Genomic DNA, 16,755 nt, shown 5'->3' with positions numbered 1-16,755 from the left:
CCTTGCATGTCTGGATTCACCCTGTCTAGCTCCAGAACGCACTTAGCCTGCTGACTAAACCAGCCACATTTCCATATTGGGAGAAAAGAATTAAGGCACACAAAACGAGGGGTAGTTTGCTGGGGTGTAAACGAAAAGAAGTGTATTTTGACAGTACACTTCTACCCTGATGTAACGCTGTCCTCGGGAGCCAAAAATCTTACTGTGTTATAGGTGAAACCGTGTTATATCGAACTTGCTTTGATCGCAGGAGTGCACAACCCCGCCCCCCCCGGAGCACTGCTTTACTGCGTTATATCCGAATTCGTGTTATATTGGGTCGCATTATATCAGGGTAGAGATGTACTAATTTTCTTTTTCCAACTCGGGTGCTTGTTAGGATACAGATATTCAAAATAAGGAAAAAGGAACTTGGATTGAAGCTTGCTGGAAGTTCACCCCAATAAAAATTGAATTGTTTGCACCTTCGGACTTCGGGTATTGTTGCTCTCTGTTCATGCCAGAAGGACCAGGGAAGTGAGAGGGAAGGAAGAAGCTCTCTAACAGTGCTCACCACTTTTGTGGCACACCAGGCAGACCAGCAGAGATGTATCACTGTACCTGGATGACCAGTGTAAAGATTACTGCTGTTCCTAAATCAACGAGGGTAACTTTGCAAATGCCTCTAGGCAGATGCTGGGCTGCAGGACAAACAAAATCAGTCTGTCAGATCAGTGCAAGGGCTGAATCAGCCTCGATTTATTGGCATCACTTGGCCTAAACAAGCATTAAAAAAAAGGAGCAATGTGGCTGGGTCATTTTTAAAAGGCATCCTTATTGTTCTAGTCTACCAGAGATTAAGGCCTGCCAGCAGCACTGGATACAGCTGGGAAAACCACCTAATAAAGGAAGAAGCGGGAGTCAGAGGATGATTCAGAGCCTGTACATTCAAGTGCTGGGAGGCTGACAAACCTTCCCCTCCTTTAGATATACTGGGATGTCAAAACAAAAGCAAGTTTTCCATCAAGAGGTTTTAATATATTCATTTGAAAACAGAGTTTTGTGAAAGAGTACACTAAATAGCACATCTCTCTTCTGCTCCCAAACCACAGACCATCTGCGTTAGGTCAGCACAGAGGTGATGCTGCATGCACTGAATGGCAGGTCTTCATAGGAATTTCCTCATCTGTGTTTCCAATATCAGACAAAGCATCTTCTTTAGCAGAGCTGGTTCTGGAGACAGAGACCAGAAAGACAAAAACATTAGCTGAGGCCATCTTCTGCCCATTCCCAAAAGAGCCCACGCGTATGCTCCTAGAAGCAGCTAAGATCCTCTGGGTCTGGCACTGAGGCTCCAGTGTTCATGACACACCCAGTTGTTGGCAAGAAACTAGTGATCCTGACTGACCAGCAATCTATGTGCGTTTTTAACCCTATATTCAGAAATAAGGCAACTGGATTCTGATTTTCATCAGCAAACCAGCATGTCAGTTCAGTCACACCTGCACCTTTCCCTCCCCAAAACGCCCCATGTTATTTATGAAGGAGCCTGCAGTTAGATAATGTAATGCCTATGATAGGTGGACTTTTTAGCTCAGGGATACGGTCACAGAAGCTGAGATTATGGCTCGTGTCTCTCTCTGTGCACAAACATGAACTCTGGGAAGGTCGGAGAGAGGGAGCCTCTCCCTTTTGACTAAAACTGCCATTGTGAAGCTGAATGACCCCTTAAAAAAAAAAAAAGAGGCAAAACATTGAAACACGGGGTCCTTTGATTGATTAATGGAGGAGCTAGAGAACTGCACCGGTAGTACCTCAAGATCCTAGTCATCAATGTACTCAAAAGGCTCTGGTGGTTCAGGTTCTTGCTCCTCTTCCTCAATCTTTGGGCCATGGGCTGCCACTGGTTCCACCAGCTCCTCCATAGCCTCACTGGTGTCCTTCAGAATGATGATGCCACCAATGGAAAGCTAGAAGCCAAGTGCAAAGAACGTGTCAGTGCCTAGAGACATTCAAGAACAGTTCTGTCTCATATAGGATTGTCCTTGATCTAAAACAGGATCCCAAGTCCTCTAGGTTACAATCACCCCATCAGTGTGAATGCTCTACTCAAAACAAGGGGTGAAAACAGCTTTCTGTGGTCAGTTAAAAGGAAAGCAAAGTATTCTCCCGTTGTACCAGTGTCACACCACCAGGCGCAGACAAAACAAAGGGACAGGAGGGAAGGGTTGAATACATTGATTTATTAAAATGCAGCACTTAGACATTTGAGAAAATCTAAAGCTTCCATGAGCCAAATTGGAAGCTCATAGGCTTTAGGGCCAGTGTGTTCATGAGTGTTACTGAAACACTCTGAATAGAGGCAACCAGTCATTCACATTTTAGCCTCATAACAAGGGGAATGGAATAAGTGACCGTGACTATGGCTCTATGGACATGTATATAGCATATGCTTCTGGATAACATCAGGGTGTTGGGTCTAAAAAGCCTGCTATGGTTTGGGACTTTGCTACCTTAGAGTTCCTTGCTTTCTAAGTACCACAACGATGGAGATCACTGGAGGTGCTTTGGATAAGGGTTCCTAGGTTTCCATCTGAGGATCGAGGATTCCCTTACACACCGCTCTGTTCTTTCAGCACTTGCACTCTCTATCAGAGCCAGAGTTTGCTGACGATCAGAGTATGGTGCAATTGTCCCTGCCAGCCAATCCTTTGCTGAAAGGCTCTCTCTGAAAACATTGTCATCATCTCTGATGTTTTCCATTATCTATCTCTCAGTTTGCAGGAAGGTGACATCTGGATCTGTTGATTTATGCAGTCACTATAATCCATACGGCTTTAAAAATCAACACACAACTGTTTCATGAGATTCAGTCTTTGCAAGACAAAACAGAGTCAGATCTTGGCTCAACCCCTCCCCAGACACTTTCAGAAGCGGAGCGAAATCTGATCATCAGCTTCCATTGACTAAGAATCCCATCTAGCAGAACCTCATAAGGCAAAAGAAGAATGAAAACCTCCAACTCGCCAAAGCCAGTGACTGCCTGTGGAGGTACAGAAACATGGACACTGTGTCGGGGCCTGGCTGGAATCAGAGCCTCCCCCACATTTGAATTCTAGGGTGTAATCAGCACCTCAAAGTGACCTTTTACGATAGAGCCCCACCAGCAGGGTGCTGGTTTTTAATGTTTCTGTGTTGATGCTGGGAAGTCACCTTCGTTCCATTGCTCCATCATGGCAAGACACACTCTGCTCTGTTCTTTCAGGAAACCACTTGCAGACAGAGAGGATACCCTGCTCACTGACCGGCTTTGTACTGGGCGTGGCTCGGCTCCCCACTAAGGCTTCGGGCCACCGCTATCCTCAGGGCTCCACTGCTCTCTCACTGACACACTGTGCTGCCTGAAGCCAGGCAGCGGAGGTTCTTACCGCACGTTTCCCTTCTGAAGGGCAGCCATGTCTTTACTGCCAGGCTGCCTCAGGGATTCTCTCCCACAGCAGCAGACAACTGCACATGTCGGCTGATGACTGTGCACCCACAAACATTTCAGGTGCAGAACTGAGCTTATACTGGGGCTGGGCAGCAGTTATGTCCAGGCTGGGAGGTCAATTGGGCCACCGCCTCCTCTTAAAAAGCTGGGACAGAACCACCCCTGCCCAGCTTTGTGAAAGCAGCTGTTCTCCAAGCTTCCACGTGCTGATGAAATAGCCTTGAACACAAGTGTATTAAGAACATGAACCGATTTTCTGGGCAGGGTATTCATTTCCAGGGTGCACGCTCTCACACATAATTACAAAACAGAGGATACTCCATGTTCATCCATCTCTTGCACAATGACAAAAGCCAGCAGAATTTGACTCAGCCCGTTTGCAACCTGACAATGTGTCCAGTAGCCTTCCAGTGTATCACAGCGTTTCACAGACTAATTGGCAAACCCATGGGCTATTAGCAATAGGACTTATCCATCTCCCATTTCTATGATCAGATGTCATTCCCTCTGCATGTTAACAAGAGACCGTGACTTTTTTGAGGTCAGGTGCAGTGGAATAATAAATCTATTCAGTAAAAACCATCATCTATGCACACAAACCGCTGCATAAAACCCCAGTACAAGTGATCGTGAATTTCACAGCATTGACACCAAATCTATCAGACATTTCAGAGCTATGTTAAGATCTAAACTCAGTGAGCATGACGTACTAAGCTGAGCTTCAAGTCCCTTAAACTCATCTGAGAACAACCCTAAAAAACATGGATGCTGCAGTCCGCCTGTGGGATGGCAGTTCTCCCAGCTCTGACCTCAGGGATGCTGGGTTGGAATGGAGACCACTGCCCTCTGTTCTAGGCAGAATACAGGCCACTAGCACTGGGAAAGCAGCCTTTGCAGGCCCAGCCATGAATCGCAGCAGCAGCTTTGGGCGAGACAAGTGGAAGGGAAAATATACCATCCACTCTTGAAACATCAGCCCCTGGAGAAGAGGCGTGAGTGTTGTGAGGCCCTATGCTACACTCTGAATGAGGTTTTTCACTGCCATCCTTAATCATAATGAGCTGCCATTTCCCACCACTACAAAGAATCAACTGGACTGAGGTAGCCTCCTGTCCATCTGCCACTAGTCTGCTGTGCATCGTGGCAGGGCAGATTTCATTATTCCTGAGCCTTCCCTGATATATGGGGCTGTAGGTTATTCTCGAATAGTTCCACTGGTGGCAATTCCACAGCTCCCCAGGGCAGCTTTTTCCAGTGAAAGTTAAAATTTTCCCTGCTGCAGCATAGGACCCTTGACTGGCTGTTTTTCCTTAATGAAAGAGAATAACTGCCCCCTACTCGCTGTTTACACCATACGTTTAGAGTCTGCAGACTCATTCCAGACTGAACACGCCTGCTTCTTGGAAACATTCGGCACAAATCTTCATCCCCAAACCTTTTAGCATTGTCGCTCACCCTGTAACTCTCTCCAGTCCATCTACCCTTTCACCTTAGAACCTATGGAGGAGTGCAAGACACAGAGAGAGTAACTGTAAGGTAACCCTAACTCTCCAGTGACCTTGGAAGCTACAGGTCCAGGCTTCAGTTGGCAGTTATTGCAAATTATTACACAGTCTTATGATGGTTCAATTCCCAAGTCCCCCATGAGGTTTTTATTAGTTGTCAATGGGCAAATCATCAGTTTCTGGGTCACGATCTCTGAAGAGAGCATAGAGTAAGAGAACGTAAAGAAGCAGCATGAGGGCATTATATGGGCCTAGAGTAGCTCTGCCTTCCAATAACTACAAATGTGTGAAACCAATGGAGAAGGGGGGCATAAGAAAGTAAAAATGAGACATGGTGATATGTCATCAGGCCTCTAAAGTACAGTACAGCCATCAGCTGTTATGGTTTTAGTTCTCAGGAACAGACAGAGCTGTCACATCTACATGCACGATCCCAGCACTAAGCACGTTCACTGGGAACTCTCCGAGTGTGAGAACAGGGTGTTAAGTTTGCATACGGTAGGTTGCACTTACTGGTTTAAAAGGCTGATATCGGCAGCTCTCTGTCATGGTGAGGACTTTCAGCTGAGCAGGCATGACTCTGGCTGGGTTATCCAGCAGCTGGAAGTTGGGTTCAGGCTCCTTTTTCTTTTCTTTCTCTTCCTTCTTCTCAGTCTCATCCTACAAAACACAAGAACACCATGGTTTAATTGCAGCCTTCAATCCTCTCACATTAGAGGCTGGGGTCAAACTCGCTACTTGCTCTACACAGCATGAGCAGTAACTCAAAAACCTGCTTAAGAGACATTATCTTACAATGAAGGAGTCAGTCAGGCTAATTCCCCACCACAAAGCACAGTGAAAGCTTATATAAACCCAAGGCATCTGAATTCCCCCAGAGCAAAACCTTATTGTAAGAGCAATTCAGATTCCAGTGGCAAAAGAGTTAAATAAGAGGTTGCAGTGGCTGAGCAAACTTCAGACTTTCACTTTCAATAGCCACTCAATGAAGCCCAGGACTTTTGTTACTACTCAGGCTTGGTCTACACTAAGGGGGAAGGAAATTGACCTAAGATACGCAGCTTCAGCTACAAGAATAGTGACGTATCTTAGGTCGACTTACCTTGCGTCCTCTCGTCGCAGTGGAGTACAGGAGTCAACGGTAGAGAGATCGGGGATCAATTTATCATGTCTATACTAGACACGATAAATTGATCCCCGATAGCTCGTTTCATGTTACAACCCGGCACACAAAAAGTGCCACATACAGGTGGGATTTTCCTAGCTATAATGCTGCCACTGACATCCTATGTCATTGGCAGTCATGGCAACTCAACCAAAATGACTGAGTTCTGGTGACTCTTTAAAGATGGTTCCAGGTACAATTCTGCTTAGTCCTAGACTCAGCAGAGGCTGCGATTTGAGACAGAAGCATTTATGCAGCCTCATGGAAACATTCAGAGTGTGGGGCACCTTTTCCCTTCTGCTGGTCACAGTTTGACAAGAGGGGAGGAGGTCAGAGAGAATAACCAGGTACTTATAGAAAGCAGCTGTGTGATAGGCACGAAATGTAAGGTTCAGAGAAGGCACCTCTTGTTACAGCAGAAGGCACCCTCTCAGGTACCAGATTCACTAACAGCAGCAAATTCCACAGGACTCTGACAAATCTTATATGAGCGGTACTAGAAAATGGGAAAGCAGAGAAACAGCCAGGACCCTACGTTAGCTCAAACACAGCAGGGGGCAGCAGTCTCTCTTTGTCCCACAGCTTCTCCTTTTCAGACAATTCAGTGCGTCTAGGTCAGCTTTCCACACAGCTGATGCACATACACAGAGTCCTTCTGACTCATTGCAGCCTTTCTTCACTTTCACATGATTTTAGACCAGGGGTCGGCAACCTATGGCACGTGCGCCGAAGGCGGCACGCGAGCTGATTTTCAGTGGCACTCACACTGCGCGAGTCCTGGCCACCAGTCCTCCTCCTTAAACATTTTATAAACCTTATTTGCTTTACATACAACAGTTTTGTTATCTATTATAGACTTATAGAAAGAGACCTTCTAAAAACGTTAAAATGTATCACTGGCACGCGAAACCTTAAATCAGAGTGAATAAATGAAGACTCGGCACAGCACTTCTGAAAGGTTGCCGACCCCTGTTTTAGGCCATAAAGCTGTTTAGAGGAAGGCTCATTTGCCCGGCACATTTTTCTTAGTGTGTGGTGCTGTATGAATAATACAATGCAAAGACTATGTTAATGTTACAATTGTGCTGTGAAAGGGTCAAGAAACACAAAAGTTAAAGATCCCAACAGCTGCTTTAACTCATCTATGTGGCACATACTTAACTTCTATTCACTTTTCAGCCTGTGTAGTACCCTTAATGCTTTAGAAGTTATACTGTATATTGTGTGCACACAATGTGGTCACACTCACATTGCTGTACGCACATTTTATTTTAAGTGTGCCACACTGCTGTTTTTCCACATGCCATTTTGTTTTCAGTTAAACAGAATAAAGAAGCTGCCCCTAATTCATAACCTAAGCAAGGCCCAAGTAGGCTTTGACACAGACATTTCATTAAGGTGAATGAGGCAAAATGAAACCCAACCTCAACAGCTGCTACTGTTTACCTCGAAGGAGTTTTCTGCAAGGATGGGTTAACTGAATATCTATTGTTTATATAATGCTAGGGGTGAGGACAGGTATTTGGAAATGGAAAAACCATGGAATTTGAAGAGTACAGAATTTACACAACTTTGGGAAATGCTACCAAAGCAGTGACATCACCCTACAAATCTGGATCTGCAATTCTCCCCCATAGGAAATATAGTCCAACAACAGTTTAGAAGAAGAAAGTATTCTTCCCGCTCTGATAGATCAGTGCACACATGAAAATTATAAGCAAAAAGATGAATATTTTCAGAATGTTATGGGGGTGTGAAAACGGGAGGTTAGAATTTAACTAGTCTGGGAACCTTACCTAGAGCAGTCACCTCCAAGCAACTGCTATAAGAAAGATTGTTAGAGAGTCACCAGTGGTGCACCAAAGAATAGGAATTTTATTACATTTCTTCCACACCCCCCGCAAGAAACTTGTACCTGGATAAGTTACTCAATATACTGAATCATGTTAACACTGTGCTGAGAAATTACTGTAATGCAGGTGACAATGGGACAGAGACATGTACGGGAGCCAGTGTTCATGTGATACATAGCCCCCTAAATGAAACTCGCTGGAAGACATTTTGGTATTTATGGCTTATACCCACCACTTCCATTTTCTCCTCTTCCTTTTTCTCTTTCTCCTTCTCCTTTTCCTTCTTCTTGGCTTTTGCAGTGATGGACAACACAGCAGTAGAAACCTGGACATTTCAACAAAGAAGGCTTTCAGAATGGCTTCAACACTGTATGCAATGCTCATCTCTCAGCCAGGCATGCAGACCAAAAGGAGAGTCAGCACTGTGCCAATTTTCAATTTCACTACCCACCCACTACCTTATAAGCAGCACAAATAGATTGGCACGCAGGAGGGGAAAGGGGTGCTAGAGAAACTGACCAGACCTGATTGTGTAAGTGAAGAGAGAGCAAGATCCCTAATTTAGAGATTACTCAGTGCTGTTTCATTTTCCCCACTAAGGGATTTCTTTAAATTTGAGCAATGACAAGGAATTCTGACCATGGGGAAGTTAGCTCCCATGGTTTCAGTGGAAAGCCAACATCAAGCCAGAAGAAAGATTCTTGACAATGTCATAATCCTTTTCACCACTCCTCCACCCCGACACTACTGTAATCTCACAGCTGTTACGTGTCACTGGCACACATCGACAGACATAATGCAACTGCCCAGGATGTGAAAAGTTTCTTCTGAGGAAGAAACAATTGTGCTAAACTTCTCCAAGTGTCCCCAGCTTCTTCTTCTCAACAACCATTGTTCGACAAAACCACCACCACAGGGTCAGCAGGCAGCTCTGCACATCTGTTCCTGCTCCTGGAAAGATTATCCATTCCCCTAAGGTTTTGGTGGAGTCTTAGGGTGCCATATCAAGGTATTCTAAGGGTGGGCCAGATTCAGCTATGGGATTTGATTTTTAGAAAGGGAGGGATACGTCCAGAAGTACCTGCCACTGTGAAATTTCTTATGATATTACTTGCCTTCATGCACAATCCGGTACAGTCCCAAGGAAAAAAAACAGCTGCTTGGTAGCCCATCACTTGGGCTAATTTCGACAGGCTTCTGTTCTCTAAATCCGAGAACCTCTCATTTCTAGTGTTCAGTTTTGTTAAACTGCTTAGCAGTTTTCACCAGGTGCTACACACCTGAGCAAGACGTGCCTGAGTACACACCTCTGCTGCTGCTCTCTGGCGGCTGGCAGGTCTGCTCCGCATTCTACAGTCAAGCCATGGATGATCACGTTGTATGGGCACACGAGCTGCCCTTCTTTATGTGAGGATACCTACAGTGCCAATGACGATCACCTGCGGCTCAATTATCTTACCTGGACGTTACCACTTCTACATATACCTTTTTGCAGCGCACAGGGCCACAGACTCTGCCCATTAATGCTTAATGCATTGCATTATCTAATGGGTCACTCTGGACTCCTGCCCTCTAGGATTGTTATTTATTATTTGTATTACCATTGCACATAAGAGCCCTTGTCATAGCCCAGGATGTCACTGTGCTCGGTGCTGTATGACTCCAGAACAAAAAGATGGCAAGTGCAAAGGAGCCATATGTACATGGTAAATACTCCTTTAACTACTCTCCTGCTCATCCGGCTAGCCAAGGAAGGCGCCAGTCAAATGCCCGCACAGAGATTACATTGAATTCCAGACTCACCAATGAGAGAGACAGAGAGGTGGTGAGCTTAGTGAATTAAAGTCAATGGGCCAATCTTTAAGGCCACCCTCACCCATTTCACAAAGCTCATGTGGCAATAAGAAAGCGCCCAGGTGCGTTGAGTGTAACTTCTGTTATAAAGGAAAGAAGTCAGTGAGGGAAATAATGCTGCTCGGCCAGAGTTACGTAACATTTACTCTCAGAGACACTAGCAACTGACAATCTTTGGTTCATGCCTGAAGGAACGCGTTGCCATGGGCTAATGCCGGGCAGGTTAATGTTCATAATGGATGTGTCCACACAGTGTATAAAAGTCAGCTGATCAGCTTACCAACCTTTTCCTTCTCCTTTTCCTTTGGTACCTCCAAAGGGGCAGGATATGCAAATGTTGAGGGCTTGCAGTTGGATTTGTACTGGACTTTTGGCATCTTAAAAACAAACAAACAAACAAACAAACAAACAAACAAACCAAACAGACTTTAGGAAGAATTGTTACAGGAAAGTAAAGGGAAAGAACCAAACAGCAGAATAGCTGCCTTGGTTGCATTTCTTGCAAAGATAAAACACAAATCACCCCCTTTTCCCCTCCGGAAGCTGAGAAGCTGCCATCAGTGGCAAATGTTCAGCTGTAACATTGTTATTCAATTATGAGACAATTCAACTCTGGTATGACATTTTCTCCTTCTCCAGCTTACTGCACACAATGTACGTCCAGCTTTTTTTCCATTGTTATGCTGCTGTCATGGTTTAGCTGCAGCTGTCTTTCGCACAAAACTGGCCTTAAGACCTAAAACAGGATCAGCTTTATCTGTGCACAGCAGACTAGACCACACATCATCTTCCAAGACGACAGTACAAGTTTCACTGGTTTCACATTACATTACAGTCCCCCAGTTGGATACAGCCAGACAGCTTTCTTCAACTGCCCTGCCATCTATTCATCCAAATATTTATACTGCACTCATCAGCACTGTATCGAAGCTGCTCTTCCTTCCCAACACACCTCTTCAGTGCCAGAGCAGGTAAGAGCTGGAAGAGGCAAGATGAATGAGCGTTCAAAGCTATATGACCTACAAGGTTTTAGCCAGTAAAATTGAGTTGTTCAACTTACATGAAAACTTTTGTGCACCTTACAAAATAATCACAAGGAATCAGAGCACAATTAGAGCTGACAGCCCCGGAGAGCCTAGGGAGGAATGATGGCCTTGTGGTTGTGGCACTGGATGTGGATTCAAGAGATCTGGGATCAAATCCCAGTACTGCCACCAATTCCCTGGGTGCCCTCTGTTAGTATGAGAGGTGCTCTGATACTACGGCAATGGGAAGCTTACACAGAAATGGCCTTTTGAACCAAGCTTCTTTCAGATTGAGCCGTCACTCATTAGCTGCACACAGAAGGGTGCCATCATTTAACACTAACATACATGGAATGGGAGAGCATTCGGAGTCGCAGTCCCTTGGCACAGACGGCTCTGCTCTGACATTATGCCGGGTGATGGCGAGCAGCTGTAGCCCTGCAACTTAGACCAGTCCTGCTGACTGCCTTGAAAGTAAGAACCGTAATCCTGAATTTAACCAACATAGCACAGGGAACCAGTGCAGATAGCAGAGCAGGGGGGTGACAGATTCTCAGAGCCCTGTAATGCTTCATTTGGAACCTTAACAAAAAGTATTGCTCCTGGCTTCATTCCTTGGCAGAGGGAGTTACATTAGCCAACCCAGGGGGATGGATACAGGGCTCACTGAGCCTAAATCTGACCCTGACAGGACGGGGCAGAGTAGACAGAAAGGGAGCTTCCCATGACTGTGGCTATTTGGAGTCCAGATGTGGTGAGGAGCCCAAAGCTCACCATGGCCAATGGCTGCTCTGATGCTCTGAGGCCCTTGATAGAGGAGGATGCCAGGGAGGCAGTGAATTCTTCAAAGTGCTTCTCTCTCTCCCTGCCAAAGTCACCTGTGCTGTTCCTGGATGAAGTTGCTGATTTCAGCAGAGCTGGAATACAGCACTCTGGGTGAGTGAAAATGATGGAACTGGGTACAGTCTGGGCATTGCTGGCATTCCAGTCTATGCTGTTCCACAATCTCCTCCGGTGATTTTACATAAGTGTGGAGCAGGATGGAGGAGAAGGTGGATCCATGTGGGACTTCCCAGTGACAGCTCTGGAGGTTGATGACCAGGCGCCCCTCATGAGTCTCTGGATATGATCGGGGAAGAATGATAGGGTGATATCTGGTTGAGTTGGAGATGTAGTTAATTAACAGTGGAAAATACTTGGCGATACCTTGAACTGGTCCCTTCATAAACATGGGGTCTTAGGCAGGGTTTAAATTCTCTTAAAATATTTCTCAAAGCCCACCATGCCCCCTTCATTTTCCACCTACCAGACTGGGGATGGGGAGGGAAAGAGCTTTGGGCTTTTGCCCTGTGGTGGGGCAAGGGGCTTTTGCCCTGTGGTGGGGCAAGGGGCTTTTGCCCTGTGGTGGGGCAAGGGGCTGTTGTTCCAGCCCTGTGCAGCTTCATAGACATCCTGAAACTGGCTCACGGCCCCCAGAGCCATGAAAATATTTACCAGCGCTGGGCTCCAGATGGTTCTAGCTGAATTTACTTCCTAATCTTAGCACAAGTTTCACTGTAACAACAAACAGGAACCACAGGACTTGGGCAGTGTTACTATGTCAGCAGCGCAACAAGTATGCTCTCCAATCCCTTCTGCGTTAACGGAAGGGTCAAATACTTGGCGTGCTGAGGGGAGGATAGCCACTGAAGTGCTACAATGTCGGGAGAGGAATCAGCTGACCAATTGGTCCTTTCCGTACTTTTATACCTAGGAATCTAGAAAGCGTGTCCTATTTCTAGTCTCACTTCCGAATATTCATGGGCATAGTTTACATAGTTTGACAGTTTGGTGCGTTTAGACTCTACCAATATTTGCATGAAGCTTGTGCCATTTGATGAAAGAATCTGAAACTGAAAGGTTTCATCTCCCTGTAGTGATATGTACACAGTGCAAGAGAGAAAACCAGATAACGAATACAATACTCCAATGCACATAAATAAGCCTGAGAAAGATTGTTGTGCACGATCAGCCTTTTCCAGCACAAAGAGGGAGGCAGCAGGTTTCTTCAACTCTAGATTCTGACTCAACTCAAACTGCTGATTTACCAGTGACTTTCACTAGTGTCAGAGTGAAATACTGGCTCCTCTCATTCCACGTTTTAGGCATATTTTTCAAACCCAGAGAGTGAAGAGTCACATCCTTAGCCAGGAGGCACTAGGCTTTCTGTAATGGGAAGCTTTAAAGTGTAACCTTATGAAGTGCTTACACGCTGCAATCTTTAATACTCAGGTCTCTACCCACAGGGACTGAGTGATTCAAATCCCACCATTAAAGCTCAAACAAAATTGAGGCACTATGATTGATATTAGCTTTTGACGCTCTTCCAGCTACAGTTTTTAGCACACTTTAGCTAGCTACGGTGGATAAGGTCAAAATATGTCCTAAAACCATCTCCTAGTCTATCATATATTACCGCCCATGAAGACATCTTAATGCACCGTTACTAAGGCACAGTATAGTGTTTCAATGGGCACAGTGCAGTCAATGTATCTTTGAAACTCTTTCCTTAAACAATTGGACTCCTTCAGAGATTTAGAACGATAGGGACTGTATTCACATCCTCCAGCTGTAACACTGCCACACCCAGGATTTCGCTATCTCCTCCAAAGGCGGCAAGTTGTATAATAAGCAACTAGGACATGATGGCTTAACTGGAACAGAGTTTAAAAAGAGTTCCCAGACTTGGATGGTGCCCAAAGCTTTGCCAGGCTGACCTCCACAGAGTCACTGAAGATGATCTGATGGCACTCAGAATGACAAGGGGGTAAACCAGAAAGCTAATGCAGAGGCTAGACACAATGGTACTGGTGCAATGTAAGGACCCCAGGAAGTTAAAATTTATAGACTGCATTCCCTTGGTGATGAAAAGAACAGGGTTAGGAAAGGCCTTGCTCTCTTTGTGCCAGCAACTCATTAAAATATTCAGCTATTGATACTCTTCAGCATCATGCAGAACACCTGATCCTTGTGCTGTTTGTAGTAAGATTCCCTTCATGAACAAACTCGCAGAAAACGAATGAGTGGTGGTTATGATGGAAAACATTATGGAACTGCAGCCATCAAGCTCTTTCATCTCTCATCAGATTACTGTATCAACCATGGAAGCACATACCTTAAGGTCCTTGTTAAGGCCAATGACACAGGTTGGGGTGTAAGCCAATGACAAGAAGTGTGACAGTGGGAACCAGAACCAGAACTGGGTGAAGACCAGTACCCCCACCACTGAAGGCATGTGGGTATGTCCTGTCCTTGACTGCAGAGAGATAGTTACATTATGGCCACCTGAGGAGAAGAGGAAAATCACAGTCAGTTAGGAGAGGGCTTCCAGTCCACTTCTCAGCACTGCTCAACACAGACACTTCAAATGAGCTGCCTCTGAAATATCTACCATAAAGACAGCTATAGTGGAAACTAAACCACAATGTCCTCAACACTCAGCCTGAAGAGCAAACCCTCTGAGATGTAGTTCCCCTATCAGTTCAGCGTCTGGTCTCAGGTTATGCACCACCATCTGTGGCAATGCAATTTACAGTAGTGCTTTGGGGGGCTAGTTATTGTCCCAACATGGAACCAGTGGAGAGACAACCCCTCTCTGCCCCTGGCAAAGTGATTTTGTCAAGAGGGCACCAAGACAATAACACTTCAATTGTGGTATGGAAAGAGGAAGGGTCAGCACATTGAGCAAATAGTTAAACCTGCGGTACAGCCAATTTCAGCATGCAAATCACACACATCACAGGAAACGCAGATTGCGCATCTGGTTTTCTACGATATTCATTTAATAGGACTGTTCTTACAATGCTAGGGCTCATGCCCTGAACTGCTACTGTTCTACAGATGAAATATGCCTATGCTTTTATTCATCCCAGTAGAAAAAAATGTAAACAGCAGCAACTTTCGACAGTAATTTCTAGAGGTTATCAATCTAAGCAGCAAAGACACAAGCTTGCGCAAGCTTTGCAATAGAATTAAATCTCTGTCAGACAACAAAGTCTTTAGCTTTGTACTTGCAAAGCAGAGACCAAAACAACTCAACATGTTGATACAGTGCAGAAACATTCAGCTAGAAACTGAACTGGAAGGCTACGGCTGCAGGCAGAGCGCGAAAGTGTTAATCTGATTTTCAATCCTCCGATGGGCTCAGCAGATTGAGTTGAAGAGGGCAACAGGCAAGTCCATTACCGCTGACGAGGCCAGGTGCAGAGAGGCTAATTGTGTTAAAATACAATCAAGCACTGATTCCGAGTACAGTACAATTTATAACTGCGATTCCCAGGCCCAGATCAGCATTCCTCTGCCCTGCGTAAGTAGCCACCTGTAGCGGGGGGTGCTCACTGCTGCTGCTGCCGCCAGAGTTTGGGAGAGGCACTGAGAAGCAACGGATAATGAGATCAATTTTTGCTAATATTCTAGCTGATTAAGATCAGATCTGCTGCTCGTGATCAAAATGGGAAAATCATTGTTTAAAACACACACAAAAAGAAAGGAAAAGGACTGAAGTGAAATCTGGGATTCTTGCATTGTGCCATTCCAGTGCTTGCACATCCACTTTCTCTGGGGTTTGCCTGTTGCCACCACAAGATTTCACGGTCATTCCTTTGCCTTCCGAAAGGAGACAATGCGGTGCTGTATCCTTATCGAGGAAAGAGAATGACACCATCTCATCTTACAAACACCTCCTATGTGCTCTGCTCACTGCTCTCTTGCAGTTCTCCTCCGTTTCGTTTATTGTTATCATTTATTTGTACTGCAGTAGCCGCTAGACACTCTAATCAGAGATCAGAACCCCACTGTGGTAGGCACTGTACAAGTACACAAACGTAGTCCCTGCAAATAAAGACATTGCACCTTCATGGTTTCTAGCCTTTTCTCACTTTGTAAGTTTAAGATTTTTCTTAGGGTGACCAGACGTCCCGATAAAATCTTTTTTTGCCCTTTCTTCCCCCTCCACCACATCCTGATATTTTCTCCCTCTCATCTGGTCACCCTACCTTTACTTTTCTGTGTTACTGTCTATATGATCATAAGATAGATTGTGAAAAGCAACCAACTGCACATTGCTGAAGCAACTTTAATCTTGTTTTATTCGAACTACTGGAATTTTATTTTCCATCAGAATTATATGATCCACTCTTTGGAAATTCCTGGCTGAGTGACAGATCTCAGAGATACTTTCATGCTATTTTCTCTGCTTTCCATACATGCACACTCCACAGTCACATACACGGTTTTGTGGGGGAGCAGGAAAGATGGAAGGACCTTGCGTTGCACAACAGTTATTGCCTTAATGATTAAGCAGCAGCACCAACGGACTCAGAAGGGACACATTCCAAGCCAGAAAAGACGTTTCCAACTAGGCCAACATGGAGGATCTTCAGGGCTCCTTAGATAACCATAAGACTCACCGTCAAACCTATATTGCTACCAACAAAGTCTATTGGACCTACAGTGCATAACCCTTAGATAACCAGGATCTGCTATGCTAGATTTTATATGGACTCAGAACAGTAAAGAACACAAACTAGGTTATGCTGTTATATGCCCCACTGAATTCACTCCTTAAGTGGCAAGCACCTAAAGGCTTGACTACACTTACCAGAGGATCGATGCTGCGGCGACTGACGCATCGGTGGTTGATTTAGTGGGTCCGCTAAACTGAATGCCAATCGCTCTCCCGTCAACTCAAGGATCGAGAAGAGTAAAGAGAGCCGACGGGAGAGCATCTCCTATCAATGCCGCATAGTGTGGACCCCACTGTAAGTAGATCTAAGCTATGTCAATTTAAGTTATGCTATTCACGTAACTCAAATTGTGTAGCTTAGATCGACTTTTCCCTTTAGTT

General features: G+C 45.2%; 1 protein-coding gene across 1 annotated transcript in view; it reads right to left on the bottom strand.

Moving 5' to 3' along the window:
- Positions 1–991: 991 nt before the first annotated feature.
- Positions 992–16,755, bottom strand: part of PSMD1 (proteasome 26S subunit, non-ATPase 1) — a 113,395-nt gene continuing 97,631 nt past the window's right edge. Inside the window, exons 20-25 of the mRNA XM_030574634.1 lie at positions 14,026–14,195; positions 10,131–10,223; positions 8,225–8,317; positions 5,488–5,634; positions 1,794–1,949; positions 992–1,212 (exon numbers count right to left, since the gene is read on the bottom strand). Coding sequence (XP_030430494.1) covers positions 1,803–1,949; positions 5,488–5,634; positions 8,225–8,317; positions 10,131–10,223; positions 14,026–14,195 — 650 coding nt within the window. The 3' untranslated portion in view covers positions 992–1,212; positions 1,794–1,802. The remainder of the gene's footprint in view (positions 1,213–1,793; positions 1,950–5,487; positions 5,635–8,224; positions 8,318–10,130; positions 10,224–14,025; positions 14,196–16,755) is intronic.

The sequence above is a fragment of the Gopherus evgoodei genome, chromosome 9 (assembly GCF_007399415.2).
Source record: "Gopherus evgoodei ecotype Sinaloan lineage chromosome 9, rGopEvg1_v1.p, whole genome shotgun sequence".
Taxonomy (NCBI): domain Eukaryota; kingdom Metazoa; phylum Chordata; order Testudines; family Testudinidae; genus Gopherus; species Gopherus evgoodei.
This window is presented reverse-complemented; position numbering and strand designations above follow the sequence as displayed.